The sequence below is a fragment of the Mytilus galloprovincialis genome, chromosome 3 (assembly GCF_965363235.1).
Source record: "Mytilus galloprovincialis chromosome 3, xbMytGall1.hap1.1, whole genome shotgun sequence".
Lineage (NCBI taxonomy): Eukaryota > Metazoa > Mollusca > Bivalvia > Mytilida > Mytilidae > Mytilus > Mytilus galloprovincialis.
The window spans coordinates 6,759,112-6,773,019 of NC_134840.1; the positions used below are offsets into that span (position 1 = coordinate 6,759,112).

At 32.4% G+C, this 13,908-nt stretch overlaps 1 protein-coding gene across 1 annotated transcript in view; it reads left to right on the plus strand.

The window, feature by feature from the left end:
- LOC143067060 (uncharacterized) overlaps positions 1-13,908 on the plus strand; it is a 36,974-nt gene that overhangs the window by 10,793 nt on the left and 12,273 nt on the right. The window contains exons 8-15 of the mRNA XM_076240063.1: positions 1,605-1,992; positions 3,600-3,679; positions 4,497-4,601; positions 7,122-7,201; positions 7,641-7,692; positions 9,340-9,556; positions 10,213-10,402; positions 11,342-11,484. Of these exons, the coding sequence (XP_076096178.1) occupies positions 1,605-1,992; positions 3,600-3,679; positions 4,497-4,601; positions 7,122-7,201; positions 7,641-7,692; positions 9,340-9,556; positions 10,213-10,402; positions 11,342-11,484 (1,255 nt within the window). The remainder of the gene's footprint in view (positions 1-1,604; positions 1,993-3,599; positions 3,680-4,496; positions 4,602-7,121; positions 7,202-7,640; positions 7,693-9,339; positions 9,557-10,212; positions 10,403-11,341; positions 11,485-13,908) is intronic.

A 13,908-nucleotide genomic window follows, 5' to 3' on the forward strand; every position in this document is an offset into this window, starting at 1 on the left:
ATCCAAGTAAATCCGAGTGTTTAGGCCATTTTTACAGGTCAAAGCTTTCCTACGACGCTGCGAGTTTTTAAAACGCTCGGATGATTTTGTCACTTCCGTTCTAAAATATGACCGATCTTTTCACCATGCAGCGACGGTTTTTCTTTGGATTTAATAAGTAATTTATTTGTTTATCAGGTGTTTTAAGTATTTAAATTCAGAAATGAGGATGGTCAACGATTATTTTAACATACGTTGGACAAGCTACATAAGTTGTCAACCAAATGTATCACACAAAAAGAAGATCGATGTCTACAACCAGTGACAGTGTCACCTGTCAGGTGTTTCAGTGCTTCAATCAGAACATTGGTATTCAAAACAAATACTAAATATAGCTGAAGGCCAACATCTTTTAAGATAGGATAAATGACAACATCTTCTATAAATGTTGTTTGCCCAAGTATCCTATCTTTCTCTCTCTCAACAAGTCCAAAGCCTGCCTGCCTCATGAATACTTAATAAAGAAATGAAGACTCAATAAATAGGACTATAGATAAACGCTAAAGGGGATCAATCACCCCATAGTTTTGTGCCCCCAGTTAATTGACCCTGTCTGATCAGTTTGTCCTTCAACTTTATATCCAGAGGTATGAAAGGTTACAGAATAAAGGGATTTTAATTTCTGCCAAACCTTGTTGAAATTAAAAAAAGTTGGACATTCATTTTCACACAAAAAGGGGATAGTTTAATCCTGTCACACTTGGGTCGATGTATTACTATAGTAAATAAAATTTAACCATGATATTGCTATTCTCAAACATCTTCAAATATATAGCTGTAAGTTGAAAGTCTGGATAATCAAATAAATGTGATCAAATTTACAGAAAAGTTGACCCATGTTACAAATTTTAATAAACAATTCACATAATCATCAGTAAAAAATGATGTTTTGCGAGGAGTGAATGAGGGTCCAGGAGACCCCCAAAGTGCAGGATTTTGCACCATTTTTTCAAAATTTTCTGGGGCCCTTAAGCGGGCCCCATACCCCCGGCCGTAGCACGACGAGCAAGCTCGTTGCCGCGAACGGCTTCGCCGTCCGCATTACATCCCCTCCTACTTTTTATAATTAACCTGCTACTTCAAATCTTAGAGACAACCCTGCGGCAAGTTTTATTATGTTATGTAGATATCATAAAAAAATATTGATATTGCGTAATTGGTGAATGATGATAAATTGTTTGTACTTCGTATTTTATAATTAAATTTCATTTCTAGTCATTTTTACCAAAGAAAGATAGATGAAGGGTGAAATTTAAGCCTTGAATCAAGCAGCAGTCATCAAGTGTTTGGTAAAAGTCATTTCATCATGTTTATCTGAAGACTATATGTAACAATACTACATTTTGTACTTCATGTACCATACTCCTTAGCTTGTGGTAATTTAATGCACACAACAGGATGTTTATTCATTTAAATGTATTTTAACAAAAAATCTAAATAAAATACATCTTGCAGTGTTTTGAAAACATGTTACATGTATTTACATATTATATTTTTGTAAAGTCAAAACAAACATTACAAATAGCATGTTGAAATAATCTGATATTATAATTTCATTTATTCAGAAAAAGAAATTTGACAGTGATGAAGAGGAAAAAGAAAGTTCATCAAAGTCTAAAAAGTCTTCATCCTCTAAAAAGTCAAAGGTCAAATCAACTGATGCAGACAGCGAGGATGACGATGAAACTCCTCTTAAAGCCTTACAGAAATCAGAGTCGGAGACTGAGGAAGAGGAGGAAGATAAAGGAGGTCGGAGGAGAAGTTCAAGGGTTAAAAAACTATTGAAGAAAGCCAAGAAAAAGGAAATTACTCCACCTCCATCTAGTTTTGAAGAAGATGATGAGGAGGAGGATGATCATAGTGATTTTACTGTACCTGACTCTGGCGACTCAGAAGATGAATTTAATCCTGCTCCTAAAGGGAGGAATGCTAGACGACAGGCTGCAATACAAGGTTAGTAATGTATTATACATAGTGATTTTACTGTAACTGACTCTGGCGACTTAGAAGACGGATTTAATTCTGCTCCTAAAGGGAGGAATACTAGACGACAGGCTGCAATACAAGGTTAGTAATGTATTATACATAGTGATTTTATTGTAACTGACTCTGGCGACTTAGAAGACGGATTTAATTCTGCTCCTAAAGGGAGGAATACTAGACGACAGGCTGCAATACAAGGTTAGTAATGTATTATACATACTGTGGATTCATTTTTATTCGTGGTATACCAATTTTCGTGGATTTCGTGGGTCACAGCAAACCACGAATTTAAGAATTCAACGAAGAATAATCCCGATAAATGTGTATGGAGTGGGATGTTTATTTCCGGTTATGTTATGCATTTCTAGTAAAGTGTTGACTAGCGATAAACATTGTAACATAACACGTGTTTTTTATTGAAAGAAGATACAAGTATTTCAATTAAATCAATAATAAATAAATCGAATATCAGTGATAATTTACTTTTTAAAATTGATTAAAACTTCATGGAAAATAACTGCAAGTTGTTAATTACCGTGTCATAGATTAGTTTGGTTTACTAGTGATTGAAAATCAATGGGATTAAGTACGGGGATATTGCCCGTAGGTAATATTGTTTATGACAGGAACATTTATTTTCACACCTTTTACTTATATGACTGTTTATTATATCCTGATTAGGGAAATAAGCTTTCAATCAAAAAGTTTTGATTGCATTATAGAATTCCGACAAGCATTTATAAATTGTAAAACAAACAAATAATTAGTTGTCTTTGTCCATTATTGTAATAGAAGTTTTTAATGAACACTTTAACCTAAAATGACCAGGCGAGGATTTTGGCAATCAAAACTTTTTCAATGAATTCCTTCTTTTTTGTTTGTTTTATTATTGATCACACCAAGGAGGTTATATGATCTCCTAAATCAAAAAGAAATTCACAAATTACGTATCTGATTTTTTGTTTGTTTGTATTCAGCGATCCACGAATTTACGTATACCACGAAACGTCTTTTTTTCTCTATCCACGAAAATTGATACCCACGAAAATAAATGAATCCACAGTAGTGATTTTACTGTAACTGACTCTGGCGACTCAGAAGACGGATTTAATTCTGCTCCTAAAGGGAGGAATACTAGACGACAGGCTGCAATACAAGGTTAGTAATGTATTATACATAGTGATTTTACTGTAACTGACTCTGGCGACTCAGAAGATGAATTTAATCCTGCTCCTAAAGGAAGGAATGCTAAATGACAGGCTGCAATACATGGTTAGTAATGTATTATACTTAGTGATTTTACTGTACACGACTCTGACGACTCAGATGATGTGTAGTATGATCATGATGATTAGTTCATTTCTTGTTATGGCCCCTGCCAGAGCAGAAGGTGCATTAAGTTTTACCCTTGTCCATCTGTATGTCTTTCCGTATGTCCCAAAGTTGGTTTCCGTTAAAAAAATAGTTGCTGGGTTGATATCACTTGAAGTATTCTCTGAATCCTATTTGATCTATAGTGATATCTTATGAATAATTGATTTAATCAAATGAACTTCTATATTGATATTTATTTTCAGATACACAAGAATGTCTAGTTGAAGAAATCCCAAATGATACACCATGTATACATTGTCACAAAACAGACAGACCTGAATGGGTAAACTTGATTGAAGTGATCTATTTATTTTAATTATCGTTCTTGTTGTTTGAAATGTGCACATTTATATAATTATGACCATTTGTAAAAAAATACAGTAAGATTAAAATTGCATTTCTACGTTGCCTTTAGAATAGTTAATTAGCCTAGAAAATAGGTTTTTAGCCTTGAAAATGGTAAGATCAGTTGATATCATACAAAAGCAGTTGATTAACATGGCTTTATTTTAACCAAAATTATTAACCATGTCAAAAATATAGACCTGTTATTCCATGATCTAACTGACTGAGTAATAGTGCAAGGTTAATTAACACTAAATTGTGTAATCATTGTTCAAAGGTAGCTTAAGGAGTCAGTATCTATGGATTCATTAAAACAGAAATTAGTAAACCATTTTTTTCAAGAATGTAGTAAACTGTTTACATAAAATACAAATGAAAGCTGTTTTAGGGAAATCTTGACTTTTTTTGGCAATAATTTCCTTTTGATCAAGATTTTTTGTCATCCTACCAAAATTGACTTAAAAACTGGCCATATACACATTAACCTTATGAATGTGTGAATGTTTTATTGATTTAGAAAGAAATATGAAATTGAGTTAGACCAGCAACTTTTACAGAAGATATCTTATAAAAGTTTTAGCAAGTTAAAAGGCTTCTATCAACTGAAAAAAAGTTACCAAAACCTCACCTGGATGTACAAAAAATGTACATAAAGGGCTAATAATATGTCTTTAACAGGTTTTCTTATATTTTTTTTCAGAGATATGATGAAATAAAGTAGATTTTGAGTGAGTTAATATGATTTCTATTTACAGCTACTCCTCTGTGATAAATGTGATGATGGATTCCACACAGCATGCCTACGTCCACCTCTAATGATAATACCAGACGGAGATTGGTTTTGTCCACCGTGTGAACATGTATGTTTTATATTTGGATTTATTTTATATCCATGTGTTTAATTTTTATACGACCGCAAAATTTGAAAAATTTTTCGTCGTATATTGCTATCCCGTTGGCGTCGTCGTCTGCGTCGTCGTCGTCGTCCGAATACTTTTAGTTTTCGCACTCTAACTTTTGTAAAAGTGAATGGAAATCTATGAAATTTTAACACAAGGTTTATGACCACAAAAGGAAGGTTGGTATTGATTTTGGGAGTTTTGGTCCCAACATTTTAGGAATTAGGGGCCAAAAAGGGCCCAAATAAGCATTTTCTTGGTTTTCGCACTATAACTTTAGTTTAAGGTAATAGAAATCTATGAAATTTTGACACAAGGTTTATGACCACAAAAGAACGGTTGGGATTGATTTTGGGAGTTTTGGTTTCAACAGTTTAGGAATTAGGGGCCAAAAAAGGGCCCAAATAAGCATTATTCTTGGTTTTCGCACAATAACTTTAGTTTAAGTAAATAGAAATCAATGAAATTTAAACACAATGTTAATGACTACAAAAGGAAGGTTGGTATTGATTTTGGGAGTTTAGGTCCCAACAGTTTAGGAATTAGGGGCCAAAAAGGGACCCAAATAAGCATTATTCTTGGTTTTCGCACCATAACGTTAGTATAAGTAAATAGAAATCTATGAAATTTAAACACAAGGTTTATGACCATAAAAGGAAGGTTGGTATTGATTTTGGGAGTTTTGGTCCCAACAGAATAAGGGGCCCAAAGGGTCCAAAATTAAACTTTGTTTGATTTCATCAAAATTGAATAATTGGGGTTCTTTGATATGCCGAATCTAACTGTCATGACTGTGTATGTAGATTCTTAACTTTTGGTCCCGTTTTCAAATTGGTCTACATTAAGGTCCAAAGGGTCCAAAATTAAACTTAGTTTGATTTTGACAAAAAATGAATCAGTTAGGTTCTTTGATATGCTGAATCTAAAAATGTACTTAGATTCTTGATTATTGGCCCAGTTTTCAAGTTGGTCCAAATCGGGGTCCAAAATTAAACTTTGTTTGATTTCATCAAAAATTGAATAAATGGGGTTCTTTGATATACCAAATCTAACTGTGTATGTAGATTCTTCATTTTTGGTCCTGTTTTCAAATTGGTCTACACTAAAGTCCAAAGGGTCCAAAATTAAACTTAGTCTGATTTTAACAAAAATTGAAATCTTGGGGTTCTTTGATATGCTGAATCCAAAAATGTACTTAGATTTTTTATTATGGGCCCAGTTTTCAAGTTGGTCCAAATCAGGATCTAAAATTATTATATTAAGTATTGTGCAATAGCAAGTCTTTTCAATTGCACAGTATTGCGCAATGGCAAGAAATATCTAATTGCACAATATTGTGAAATAGCAAATTTTTTTTTAATTAGAGTTATCTTTCTTTGTCCAGAATAGTAAGCAAGAAATATCTAATTGCAAAATATTGTGCAATAGCAAGATTTTTTTTTAATTGGAGTTATCTTTCTTTGTCCAGAATCAACTTAAATCTTTGTTATATACAATATACAATGTATATTCACTTTTTACTACCAACTGATAAATTAAAATAATCTTTACCATTCAGTGATAACAAGCAGTTTTTTTACATCTTAATATTTTATGATGTATTTAAATGAGTAGTTATTGTTGCAAACTCCATTAGAAATTTTAATTGAGATTAGTTTTGGAATAAGGGAAAGGGGGATGTGATTAAAAAAATTGGGTTCAATTTTTCTCATTTGAAATTTCATAAATTAAAAAAGAAAATTTCTTCAAACATTTTTTTGAGAGGATTAATATTCAACAGCATAGTGAATTGCTCTAAGAGAAAACAAAAATTTTAAGTTCATTAGAACACATTCATTCTGTGTCAGAAACCTATGCTGTGTCAACTATTTAATCACACTCCAAATTTAGAGCTGAATCCAGCTTGAATGTTGTGTCCATACTTGCCCCAACCGTTCAGGGTTCAACCTCTGCGGTCGTATAAAGCTACGCCCTGCGGAGCATCTGGTTTATGATATTTAGATGTAGCTTTAGTAGATGGGGATTTGGGGGGACATTAAAACATTGATACCAAGATTGTGTAATCAACACAATATCCCATTTACAACTCAGATCCCTGACACTTTACAAGAAGATTGAACAAATATCTGAATTGTACACCTACTATTATGGAATTGTATAAGGAAATTATCCTTCGATACTAAGGAAAAGAGTCATTTTTGGGATGATATAACAGTATAGGTGAAAGGTTTCTGTTTTTGAGTAATTCTCAAACAAAGTTAAAATCAAACTTATAAAACTACTTTCTGTGTCATTATCTCTTGGTTTAGAATTTATACAAACTCCTACTCCTACTAAAACATTGCAAAAAAACCTTGAACCTGATGAGTTCAGTAATACTAGGTATCAGTTTTGCTGAACTGTGCTAGTACAAACATCAAATTCTGTCACACTATCCATGCTATCATCTAACTTTTATAACATTATGTTATTTCATTGTAGAAACGGCTGTTGGAAAAATTGCAGATTAGTCTTAAAGATTTAGATATAATTATGAAGAAGAAAGATCGATTAATAAAAAGGTTTGTGATACTTTTAGAAGAATATAGACATAGATGTTGTATGATATCACCTCTTCATAATAATGTTATGCTACTTTTGAGTTTTTAGTGTCACTGCAGTTTTTATGTTGATACTATATTTACTTTAATCATTTTACACAAAATACTGAATTATGATTTCTATGCTCATTTTGAAAAATAACAGGTTACAATTATGCAGTCAACTTACAAGTAAATCAAACACTGTATTTGACATTATTACATAAGTGTACAACTTAAAGAAAGCGAGAAAGCATTTTCTTCATGTTTTTCTGAATGCATGTGTGTCTACAACATAGGTATTAATATATTACAGTATAGACACAGTATAAAAATGATCACTACAACAGTAAGGGTATGAACATTACTTATAAATTAAACGTAGAATTGTATTTATCTATTCATTGTATTTTATTTCCAGGAAAGAGAGATTAGCCTTTGTAGGAATAAGTTTAGACAATATTTTGAAGGACGTAAGTATATATTGATGTCAAAGGGAATTGTATATCTGTGTAAAAATATTCTGTAAGTGAAACAATGGCTTATTGTTGGTTATTTGTTCAAGTCTTACCCTGACCACTGTAAACATGGTTAAACTACAACCTTTTCTCTATTTTATGGTAAATTAAAAGTGCAGTAAGAATTGTCTTACACCTGCAAAAATAAATAGCTGGAAATTATACTCAAAATTATCTTTTTAAGGAACTTGGGATAGGTAGAATTGAGGCTCTTGCCAATATCTAAAAAATAAATGACTATCTTTCCAAATTTTCATATTTTAGAAGGAACACATGAAGTTTTGAAGCATAAAGCAATCATATGCATAAAAATAATAGAAATTATAGATACTGATATAGTGTATGTTACAAACTAATGTACATATAGTGTATCTTACAAACTAATGTACATATAGTGTATCTTACAAACTAATGTACATATAGTGTATCTTACAAACTATTGTACATATAGTGTATCTTACAAACTAATGTACATATAATGTAGAGAGTCTTATAACAACAACACTTTAGGGACTGCTGCAGAAAATTTATTGATCGACATGTTTCGGTGCCTAGGGCACCGTCATCAGGATAAAAACAATACATAAAATCATGTTGAAGTACAAAATCAGGTTGTTAAAATTTAAACGTCACAATGTTACAATGGTAAGTAACGTTATTAATAGCAACGTACTGAAAGTGAAAGTGAGGTTTCATTGCAAGTATGTAAATAAACTATAAAAAGAAATTAAAATAAAATGTTTTTGTTGTGAAAATGTTTGTTAAAATTATTCTGCCAACATGTGTGTGTCCTCTTGCATCGTGGAAAGAATAATACAATAAGTTGTCAGGCTGTGTATAGACTGTATAGGTTGTGTGGTCTGAATGTTCTGTTAAATTTCTTCCCCAAAATAGACGACATTTTATCAGCAAATGGTACGGAATTGCTGATAAAATGTCGTCTATTTTGGGGAAGAAATTTAACAGAACATTCAGACCACACAACCTATACAGTCTATACACAGCCTGACAACTTATTGTATTATTCTTTCCACGATGCAAGAGGACACACACATGTTGGCAGAATAATTTTAACAAACATTTTCACAACAAAAACATTTTATTTTAATTTCTTTTTATAGTTTATTTACATACTTGCAATGAAACCTCACTTTCACTTTCAGTACGTTGCTATTAATAACGTTACTTACCATTGTAACATTGTGACGTTTAAATTTTAACAACCTGATTTTGTACTTCAACATGATTTTATGTATTGTTTTTATCCTGATGACGGTGCCCTAGGCACCGAAACATGTCGATCTCAATAAATTTTCTGCAGCAGTCCCTAAAGTGTTGTTGTTATAAGACTCTCTACATTTTATGTTTTTTTTATCATAACGACCCTGCATACCCGGCGAGGTATCCACTTTATGGACTCTACCGTACTACAGACTCACCAGGCGTTGGTTCACTTTCGTTTGTAATTAATGTACATATAGTATGATAATGTTTGATTGATCTTTAAAACTTTTAGATTTTTTATTCAAATGCTATATTACTTTCCCTTCACAAGAAACTTGATGAACATTGTTAATTTGACATTTAATTTTGTTTTTGCAGGAACACAAGGAGAATGTAAACCCCGATGAGTATGAACAGTACAGTCCAGAGGAAGAGGAGGAGGAATATTATAAGCCAAAGAAGAACAAATCATTTGTTAAGAGGTCATGTCGATCACGTAACGTAATCAGCTATAAGTTTGACGAATTTGATGACATGATAAATACAGCTATCAAAGAAGATTTAGAAAATCCTCAGCCTTATAACCCTGGTAAAGGTATTTATCACTACTTTTAGAAATTTTCCTTTGATCTTAGAGACTGATATTTCCCTTTCTCAGCACAGTAGAGTGATATGAAAAATTAACACTAGAAACTAATGAAATTAACAATGTTGTCAAAGGTAAATAGTGATTAACAGATTATCGTTGGTCCTCTCAACTTGATTGCTTTTCTCACTTTCACCATACTGGAAAAGGAAATGGAAGGACGATTATTTCTGCTCATTTAAAGAATACATTAAATGTTCAAAAAATTAGGTTAAACATCTTATAGCATAGACATGTGGACTAAAATATGGTACATGAAAGAACAGACAACAAAATCACATAACATTAAGGCAACAAATAAAAACACATCTTTAGACAAAACAGTGATGAGTAATGCTTTAACAAAATATTTGAATATCCTTTAATAGCATCTTTAGCCTTGAAACTTTCATCACATTTGATAACATAAACTTTAACCTGACTGTTTCCAATATACCTCAATTTATGAGATCAGATTGTGATAAGATAGATATAAGAAGATGTGATAGGAGTGCCAATAAGACAACTCTCCATCCAGGTCACAATTTACAAAAGTAAACCATTGTTTAGTTCAACATTATGAAATGCAGTTAGATGATATAATGAAATATATTTCTTGTTTAAAGGAAGATCCCGAGGTAAAGACATGGCTAATATTTACATGGCAGAGGGTCGGGAATATGTCAGTGAGGAGGAGGAAGGAAAACCATCACCGGTAGGGGGAGGTCGCAAAAAGAAGAAGGGGCGTCGCCTTACAAATCTTAGTGATGAAGATGACAATGAGGAGGAAAGTGGAGATGAATACAAATGTTCTGAGTAAGTCACATGATTAAAATTCTCCACCACTGCACGGAATTATGCTATCAAATAGCTGATCTAACTCAACTCTCATACTTGATTAATAACATGCTTAAATGTATATCCAAATTACAAAAAATCCTAAAGAAGCAATTACCAATGCATGGACATGTTGAAAGTTTTATCAGCATTTAAGTGGGTATTTTAGAAGCCTTTTTTAGTAACCATCAACATGATCTCTGAAGAACTTCTTTGACCATATGACTTATGTGAACATAAAATATAAAAACACTGACAAGCACATCAATTGTATTATATCAAATTGACTACACTGCTTCTTTTGCATAGGTATTATTTCTGTACCAAAAATCTGTAGTACTGGTAATTTACTTATTATTAAGATATAGAACAAAATGAAATACAGATTTTTAAATATGTCTGAATGTATCATTCATAAACTACATTTTCAAAGTCTTAAGAATCTTCAATGTTATAACAAACCATTAAAAATGAAACCCTGAAAGAAAGTACTTTTAAATTAGTATTATAAGTCTTCAACTTAAAAGACATAAAAAACAAGTGTACACAACTATTATATCAATTGAGAAAACTATCTAAGCACCTCCATTAATTTATGTAAGAATTTCCTGTGTATTGATAACAATGACACAACTTACAAAGAAAGAATTGCATCTGATAGCAGTTTTGATCTATTCAGTGTGAAAATTGTTATAAAATCTTGTATTGTATGACTTCATGCATAAGTGGTCCAGGGAATATTTATGTTATATAGCTAGTACTTAATAGCTAGTATGAATAAGTTAAAATTTAAAATGTGATATTATATATATCAAGTTAGCATATTAGTACACATATTACCCAAGAATTACAATAAAAGAGTGTTTTGATAAATGAAAAGCAGTACTAAATTTTAAACTTCCGTTTATTCAATTTCAGTGATACTTCCGAACCCCCAGAAGAGGTAGAGGAAGATGATGATGATGTCAGTGATTATAGTCTGGACGGAGAGGGCTGGTGTAGAAAGGGGACAAGACGAAGTGCAAGACGCAATGCTAGATCTAAGCAATATAAGGATTTTGGTAAGTCCTGGTGATAATAGTCTGAAATTGGAGAGACAGGGTTAACGAGGGATAAGACACAATGACATTATGTTAGATGTAGAGTCATTTTAATCACTGTCAGGAATGAAGTTATTTGTAGTTCACATGTTGAGTATTGCAACTAGTATATAAAAAACATACATAAATACTTACCATTTAAAGTTACGGTACTGTACTAGGATTGTGTTCAGCATACAGTATATACAACACCTGATTGAGAATGATGAGTATATGAATACAGGTATTGACAGTAATCATTCTAAAGGGATTGTATTGCATTGAGAATATAGTATATGACATTAAACGCTTAGCCTATAGGCCATATTATCTGTATAAAATTTGACAGAGTTTGTTAAGAAGGGTAGATGATGCCAATTTTTTTAATCAAATAAGAACTCAGAGTTAAACATGTTAAAAAGACTGTTTGTAATATCAGAATTGAGGCCTGATTAAGAGAATTAATTGATTTTAGACACCTTTAATTAAACAGTGTTCAGGGAATGCTAGGACAAATTAGGAACTAATCTATTTACCTTGTGAAGTTAGTCATGCATGATCTAGACCACCTTCAATTGATATGGTAAACACACATTATAAAAGAACAAGATGTCTAAAAGGTTACAATGTACCAAATAAAATTACATGGGCGCAGCCATTTTATGAAGGAAACATGGCATAGAGATGAAAATAGATGGCTCTCTGTGATTGGTTTTTATATATCATTTATATATTTTTTCTTCTGAAAAGCATTATGAATGAAGTTTTATGCAAGCACTAATTTGTCCTTAAATGTATATGAGGAAGGGCCGGATTTTTTTTTTTATTATATTGATCAAAGTGAGGGAAAATTTTCTGCAAATCATGAGGTATCGTAAAAGAAACCAAAATTTACCAAGAAAAGCCATGGGACCATATATATTTGAGTGCGGTAAAATCACAAATAGATATCGAGCTCCAATTAGACAACAGCAGTTTTTTCGTAATTAGTTTATTAAAAACGCCTTTTAAGGAGATAATTGCTAAAAATAGCATTGCCGGCAAAGGGGCCACCATTTAGTACTTTATATTAAAAAAGGAATGTGATGGATAGATTTTTTATACCCCCGCTTTAAAAAAGGGGGGGTATACTGTTTTACCTCTGTCTGTCCGTCAGTCCGTCCGTCAGTCCGTCCGTCAGTCCGTCCGTCCGTCAGTCAGTCCGTCCCATGAAACTTTCGTCACATTTTTCTCAGGAACTACACATCCACCCTTTCTGTAATTTGGTATCAACATTTATATATGTTAGCCATACCGTGTGATGCGTTTTCAGATTCATCACTTGACAACTTCCTGTTTACCGAACACTTGTATGATTTTACACATGATAGCCAAGTTGAAAATTTTCGTCACATTTTTCTCAGCAACTACAATACAAGGATTTCTGAAATTTGGTTTCAGGATTTATATAAGTCAGCTATACCGTGTGATGCGTTTTCAGATTCATCACTCGACAACTTCCTGTTTACCGAACACTTGTATGATTTTACACATGATAGCCAAGTTGAAAATTTTCGTCACATTTTTCTCAGCAACTACAATACAAGGATTTCTGAAATTTGGTTTCAGGATTTATATAAGTCAGCTATACCGTGTGATGCGTTTTCAGATTCATCACTTGACAACTTCCTGTTTACCGAACACTTGCATATTTTTACACTATTAATATTATCCACTTGCGGTTTCAGGATTTATATAAGTCAGCTATACCGTGTGATGCGTTTTCAGATTCATCACTCGACAACTTCCTGTTTACCGAACACTTGTATGATTTTACACATGATAGCCAAGTTGAAAATTTTCGTCACATTTTTCTCAGCAACTACAATACAAGGATTTCTGAAATTTGGTTTCAGGATTTATATAAGTCAGCTATACCGTGTGATGCGTTTTCAGATTCATCACTTGACAACTTCCTGTTTACCGAACACTTGCATATTTTTACACTATTAATATTATCCACTTGCGGCGGGGGTATTATCAGTGAGCAGTAGCTCGCAGTTTCACTTGTTTTTTATTTATTGAAATCTTTACATTTGTTAGTTTAAAACATTGATTACCGATACCTTATCCCGGCCTTGTTAACATTAGTAATGGTATTTATATATACAGGAGTTAGTGGTTGTTAGTAACATTCATTAAATACATTTCTCTAATTCTGTGGAAATTTATCCCTTTCCGAACCCAGTGTATAAAAATATTTAATCAACGTGTGGTTGCTTGTGATCTCAAAAGATCATTGGATGATTTTAAAGGTCATGACTTTTTTAGCCAACTGGATGAATCAAAATATGCTAACAGGTGTTAATGAAATTGACAACTTCGTGCAATGTGAATGGCACTCGAAGGGGATTTTCGGTTAACAAA